The sequence below is a fragment of the Budorcas taxicolor genome, chromosome 15 (genome assembly GCF_023091745.1).
Source record: "Budorcas taxicolor isolate Tak-1 chromosome 15, Takin1.1, whole genome shotgun sequence".
NCBI classification, from domain to species: Eukaryota; Metazoa; Chordata; class Mammalia; order Artiodactyla; family Bovidae; genus Budorcas; species Budorcas taxicolor.
This window is the reverse complement of record NC_068924.1, coordinates 44,183,839-44,190,685: the sequence shown is the minus strand read 5'-3', so window position 1 is coordinate 44,190,685 and position 6,847 is coordinate 44,183,839. Positions and strand designations below refer to the sequence as shown.

Here is a 6,847-nt window from a genome sequence, read left to right as displayed (position 1 = left end):
GGGTGGATTGTGGTATCATCCCACAAACGCAGGACATAGGAGTGGTCTAATGAAAGGGTGAGTTTGGTCTGGAGAAGGCTGAGTTTAAGATATTTGTGGGATTGCTAGCTGAAGACTTCCAAGATAACTGAACTTATAGAACTGGATCTTGGGAGACAGATATTTCTAGAAATAAGGTTGGAAAGATACTATAGAATAAACATCAGACAAAGAAAGAATATAATTGAGGTCCCGGAGAGTGAGATTGAATCATTCTTCTTTTGTGGGAAAAAAAAAAAAAAAAGACCCCCCCGCCCCTGCAAAAAAAAATCCTGTTCAGCCCCATATTTATAGCTAGGCAGAGGGAGAAATTATTGTGAATAAGTGTATGAATAACCAAGAAAAAAATAAGAATGTATAGAACAAAAACATTTTTTAATGATTTTTCAAATTTCCCTCAACAGGAACAATTCCCAGAGAAGATGGATGTTGGAAACCACACCAGTGTGACAGAGTTCATCCTTTTGGGGTTAACAGAAGATCCTACACTTTGTGTCATCTTCTTTCTAATATTTCTAGGAATCTATGTTGTCACCTTAGTAGGCAATATCAGCATAATTATTCTGATAAGAAGCTGTTCCCAGCTTCAGACTCCCATGTACCTCTTCCTCAGCCACTTGGCTTTTGTAGATAGCCTGTTTTCCACATCCATCACACCTATGATGATCATAGGGTTCCTGAAACGTAGGCTGGCCCTCCCAGTTGCTGGCTGTGAAGCCCAGCTTTGTTCTGTGATCACATTTGGGACAGCTGAGTGCTTCCTGCTGGCTGCCATGGCCTATGACCGCTATGTGGCCATCTGCTTGCCCCTGCTCTATTCCACCCGTATGTCCCCCAGAGTCTGTGTCCTCTTGCTAGGGGCTTCCTATGTGGGTGGGTGTGTGAATGCTTGGACATTTACTAGTTGTTTATTGACTCTGCCTTTCTGTGGACCAAATCACATAAATGACTTTTTCTGTGACTTCTCCCCTCTGTTGAAACTTTCCTGCTCAGATGTCTCCACTGTTGAAATTATCCCTTCCATCTCTTCTGGCTCCATCATTGTGGTCACAGTGTCTGTCATCGCTCTCTCTTACATCTGCATCCTCAGCACCATCCTGAAGATGCCCTCCACTCAAGGGAGACACAAGGCCTTCTCCACCTGCACCTCTCACCTCACTGCAGTCACTCTCTACTATGGAACTATTACCTTCATTTATGTGATGCCCAAATCCAGCTACTCAGTTGACCAGAACAAAGTGTTGTCTGTGTTCTATACAGTGTTAATCCCCATGTTGAACCCCCTTATCTACAGTCTGAGGAACAGAGACGTAAAGGAGGCCCTGAGAAAGGCAATTCTAAAGATATCTTCTTAGGATACATTCCCAACATTTCAGATGCTCGTTCATCAGCATTACATTTGTGTGTGTCTGTGTATTATTCGCTCAGCTACATTCAACTCTGTGTAACCCCATCAACTATAGCCTGCCAGGATCCTCTGTTCATGGAATTCTCCAGGCAAGAATGCTGGAGTGGGTAGCCATTTCATCCTCCAGGGGATCTCCCCGACTCAGGGACTGAATCAGAGTCTCTTGCATTGCAGGCAGTTTCTTTACCATCTGAGCCACCAGAGAAGCCCACCCACCAAATACTGCCTAACTGATTGATTAAATTTAAATCATAATACTTTTAATTCTCACTTATATACACTTATAAACCAGTTGGGAGACATCTTGAAATCAGTAATAATGACAGTAATTACTTTCACTATTACATGTTAACACTTGCAGATGCCTAGAACTTTTTCTTTAATAATTTCTACTTATAATATGCCCAGCCCTATTCTAAGTATATTGGTATATTAGCTGGCTTATTTCTTGTAAAAATCCTACATTAGTAGTTCTTATTTCTATTTTATAAATAAATTATCTGATACAGAGACATTAAGTAGATTGCCCAGAATGATACAGCTAGGAAGTTTTTCAGTCAGTCTTTGAATCTAGAAAGTCTGAATTCAAACCACCATGCTTCTTCATTTAATTTTCACAGCAATATTATGATGTTGCTTATTTAAAAATTACCTCAATTTACAGATGAGACTACCATGTCTCAGAGGGGTTCAATAGTTTGTTTGAGAGATATGGACCCGAGTCTCTGATTCACTTGGAATCAAGTCCTCTCATTCCATGCACTTGATCTACTCTGTAAAACATTATCAGTTCGAGGACTTCAGCACTGTTACTGATCTAGAGGATTTGAGCAAGATAAGAAATCCTAAGCTGTTTCTTTTCATCTGCCTTCTGAAAAAACTCTACTCTCAGTAAGTAAAGGTTGTAAGGATTCCAAAAACAAGTATGAGAATGGGAAAACAGGATTGGTTTACATCTATAAAAAATGAGGTGTAGACATGACAATTACATGATTTGACTGGAAGTCTAACTATATTTAAGCACATACTACAAATATTCCCACTTGGCATAATGTAGTTGTCCTTACCTGTAGAAACTAAAAAGTGTATCTTTGAATTAACATTCCAACTAATGTGATAACATTCAGAGTTCCATAATCTAGATTTATAAAAAACTTAATTAAGAAGTGCTGCCAAAGATTATAGTAAATGTATTTCTTACATAATAATCTACCCTCATTTTTTTCTGGAATTCAGGAACTCCCAACTCAATGTAAATACTGAGACAACCTTTTAGAGCATCTGAAAGCAAGACTTAGATTATAAAAGTCCTTGACTCAGTGTAATGGGGTGAAACAAGTGAGGATTGGGAGACATAGTGAGAAGAAAAATGGGATGTTATTTATAATACATTGCTAAGTTAAAATGTAGATTATCTGTCATATTCTGGCAAATTTTAGGTGGAAACACAATGATTAAATGAAACAAGGATAAATTAAAACATGTGAAATGATCAAATAATAGATAAAGAAAAACATTCTCTAACCACAACTCTCTTGACACCAAATTTGTAATATTTTTTCCCCATATCAACCAACTGGAATACTGGTATGTTCTAAATATCCAGACATCAAATTGATATTCTATTCTTTCATTCAATTCTGACACTAACTCCCTGGAGGTACAGTCAGATTTCACAGGTTTAAGACTGTTCCACAACTCTGCCCTCCCTTCTGACACCAGTTGCAAGTAATGGGGCCCCAGGGTATCCACATTTCTGTCCAACTTGGCTACAAGTCAAGGATTCCCACAGGCCTCTTCCAGGTTTGAGAGTTTGCTAGAATGACTCAACAAAATTCTCTGAAGCATCTGCTTACATTTACCAGTTCAACATAAAAGATATTATAAAGGACAAATTAACAGGCAGATAGAGAGATACACTGCACCAGGTCTGGAAGGGTCTCCAGGGCAGGAGTTTCTATCACCAGGAAGCTGAAGTTTATAATCTGGAGTGTATAACCCTTTTAGCACATGAATCTGTTGGTCAGTTTGGAAGCTTTCCACCCCATAGTTTAGGAGTTTTATGGAGGCTATGTAAAAAGTCTCCAGCCTCTCCAACCTCACTGCAGAAACACGTGTGAATGTAAAGTTCCAAGTTTGTAATCATGGTTTGATCTTTTTGGTGACCAGTCCTTTTTTTTTTTTTTTATAATTTCTTTAAATTAGAGGCTAATTGCTTTATAATATTATAGTGGTTTTTGCCATACTTTGACATGAATCAGCCATGGGTGTACATATGTTCCCCATCCTGAACCCCCTCATCCAGAAGCTATACAAAATCCCACTGAGAATCTTCTCATTCCAACAAAAACACTCCTATCATCTAGGAGTTTCCAAGGGATTCAGGAGCCCTGTGTCAGGAACCAGGTTTAAAGAACAAATATTTGAACAAAAGATGCTTCTAGCACCCTTGTCATTCAAGGAACTGCAAGTTTTAGAGCCCTATGTTAGGAACTGTGGGTAGAGACCAAAGATTTATTTCTATTATGTCACAGTCAACAACCTGGTATGTGGCTATGGACCACTCATAGCAAATGACCATAAAGAATGAAGATACTGGCACATGGTTAGAATTCCATGTTGTCATTAATAATTACTCAGCTCATTATCATAACATATGAAAAGGTCCCCCAGGGTGAGGCTATTCAGGTTTACAGGTTTCCATTTAATCTTGTCAGGTTCTAATCACAGGAGTGGTCTCAGCAACATATGGCTTCACTCTTCCAGGCATCAGGTTTAATTGAGCTGGAAGTCAGAATTATCACTTGCTTTGAGTCTCTTTTGAATCTCTTCTATTAGTAGAATACTGGATTTTTAATAAATTGCAGTTGTAATTGTCATGTAAAAATCCCCAGTACATACTGACTAGTATGACCATAGCTTTAATTATGTGAACTTTGAAGCCCTGCATACAAGACTAGCTTCCCTCTGGACATTTTGTACCCATATCTCAGTGGTCAGAATGTCTGTATTTTACCTCAGGTATCATATGGGCATTGCTAGTTGGGAATTACGTGACAAACAATAATTTTTAGATCTGTTCAGATTTATATATTTATCTCTTGGCATGTGTGTGCTAAGTCACTTCTGCCATGTCTGACACTTTGTGACCCCATGGACTATAGCCCCAGGCTTCCCTCTACATGGAGTTTCCCAGTCAAGAATACTGGAGTGGGTTGCCATTTCTTTCTCCAGGGGATCTTCCTAACCTGGGGATCCAATTCACATCTCTTACCTCTCTCGCATTGGCGGGCAGATTCTTTACCACTTGCACCACCTGGGAAGCCCATCTCTTGACATATTTATGAGTAATTCTTGGGAAAAGAGAAGGAGGCAGCCTCAAACATTGACAATTCCCTCCCGTTGTGACCTCCAAATACAAGAGGAACATTTAATCAAGTCCTTTTGGTTATTTTACATGTAAATATCGCATAGTTATTCATTCATTTCAAAAATATTTGTTGAGCTCTGATTATATTCTAGAAACTAAGTAAACACTGAAGATATTTTAATAAATTGACAGAGATATAAGGTGTAATAGAACAGAATTCTTATGTAGCTTAGATTTTAGTCAGGGAGACACTAGGGAATAAATATTATAAATGTGGAACGTATGAGTGGCAGGATGATACAAATCAGTTGAGTTGATATGACTTATAAAAGGTAACTCTGCTGGTATGGGTGGTGACTCCTAGTGACAGTATGACAGGGAAGGCCACTGGAGGAAGTGATAGTTGAGTAGAATGTTGAAACATAATAAAGACCAAAGCTGCTAGACAGAAAACAGCTTGTGCAAAGATTCTGAGACTTTCATGGTAAACAAGGAGGAGAGATACACAGAAAGGGTTCAATCACAAGGTGCTTCATTGGCCATGGAGAAGTGTTTGAATTTCACTCTACAAGGAGTGGGAAGCCATTAAATGGCTCTTTGACAATTCTAATGTTCTAATAGTCTTTTAAAGAAACCTCTGTAATTTGGGGGCTTAGATTATTTGGTGAGTGTGAATGGTGTGTCAGTTATTAGCAGAAGTAATGTGATATGCTGGTTATCCATGGCTGCCTGACAAGTCACTCAAAGCCATTTTATTATATTACATTATATTGTGAGTCAGAAATTCTCATTGGGTTTGTCTCAGCATTTCACCTGCCCCGCATGCATTAATGAGAGTCACTGGACGATACTCAGGTGGCATCTGGGCATGTCTCAAGAATCCAAAGTGGCTTCACTTAGATGCTTGGAACCTTGGAGGAATGGCTAAAAAGTCTCTCCTTCTCAGTGAGTCTTACTTAGAGTCTCTCCATATGGTCTTACCATCAGAGTAGCTGAATTTTTCACATGGTGGGCTTAGGACTCTGGCAAATGTCCCAAGACAGTAAAAAGCTGCTGTGTCTCCTATGAACCAGCCCCAGGAGACTCAGGGCATCATTTACAGTCATCTATGTGTAAAAAAAAAAAATCACTGAAGCCAGTTCAGATTCAAGAAAAGGGTTATGTGAGGCAATTCTAAAGGATGTAGGATTTCTTTATCAGGGGATGAAACTGCTCCAAAATTGATCATGGTGATGGCTGCATATATCTGTGAATATTCTGAAAACTGCTGTTTGCTTTAAATGGGTTAATTGTTGGTATTGAGTTACATCTCAAGAAAATTGTTTTTAAAAAATCTTAGATGGCTTTCGGTGTATCAAATTATAATTCATTCAGTCAAACAAATCTACTGCTTAATTCTCTTCAAGATAATTCTGCCCCTGGAGCTTTGCGAGGCAGCTATGAGAAAGTTCCCTTAAGCTTTTAAAAGTCTTATATTTTAGAAAGAGAGGGTCTATGACCCATGCTATCAAGATTCTTAGAATGAATTCTGTATAGCTGAAAGGGGCAGTGTTGTCATAAATCTTTTGGAGATTTTAACACAGAAAATTACCACTCCAATCTGGATTTGACCTTTCATTTGAAGCCATTTCTTATCTTGAGAAACTTTTCTCTGGAAGGTATTGGGGGGTGAGAAGTAGCCTTATTTTCAAACCTAGCAAGGTATGACATCCTTATCATTTTTCTGAATTTTTTTCTCAAGAATCAAACAATAAAATAAATCCTTTCCATAGTTCACATATTTCTTCTCATACATTAGATTAGGCAGCTATTTATCAGACACTAGATAGGAATTTTAAACATTCTTCCTGGAAATCTTCCCAGCAAAACCCAGGAGTGTATTAGGTGTCCTTTATATTTTCCATTTCATCCCAGGTGACAGTATTGACAAATATTTCGCCACTGCCTGGCAAATGTCTTTTCTTCAGCTTTAAAAAATATTTTCCTTAATATCCTACAGGCCCTCACCACCTTATAAGAACCTTCCAGAT

General features: G+C 38.6%; 1 protein-coding gene across 1 annotated transcript; it reads left to right on the top strand.

Moving 5' to 3' along the window:
• The first annotated feature begins 461 nt into the window (after window positions 1-461).
• Window positions 462-1,394, top strand: LOC128060203 (olfactory receptor 491-like). The gene has a single exon (XM_052652546.1). The coding sequence runs from the start codon at window positions 462-464 to the stop codon at window positions 1,392-1,394; it is 933 nt and encodes a 310-aa protein (XP_052508506.1).
• The last annotated feature ends 5,453 nt before the right edge of the window (window positions 1,395-6,847 follow it).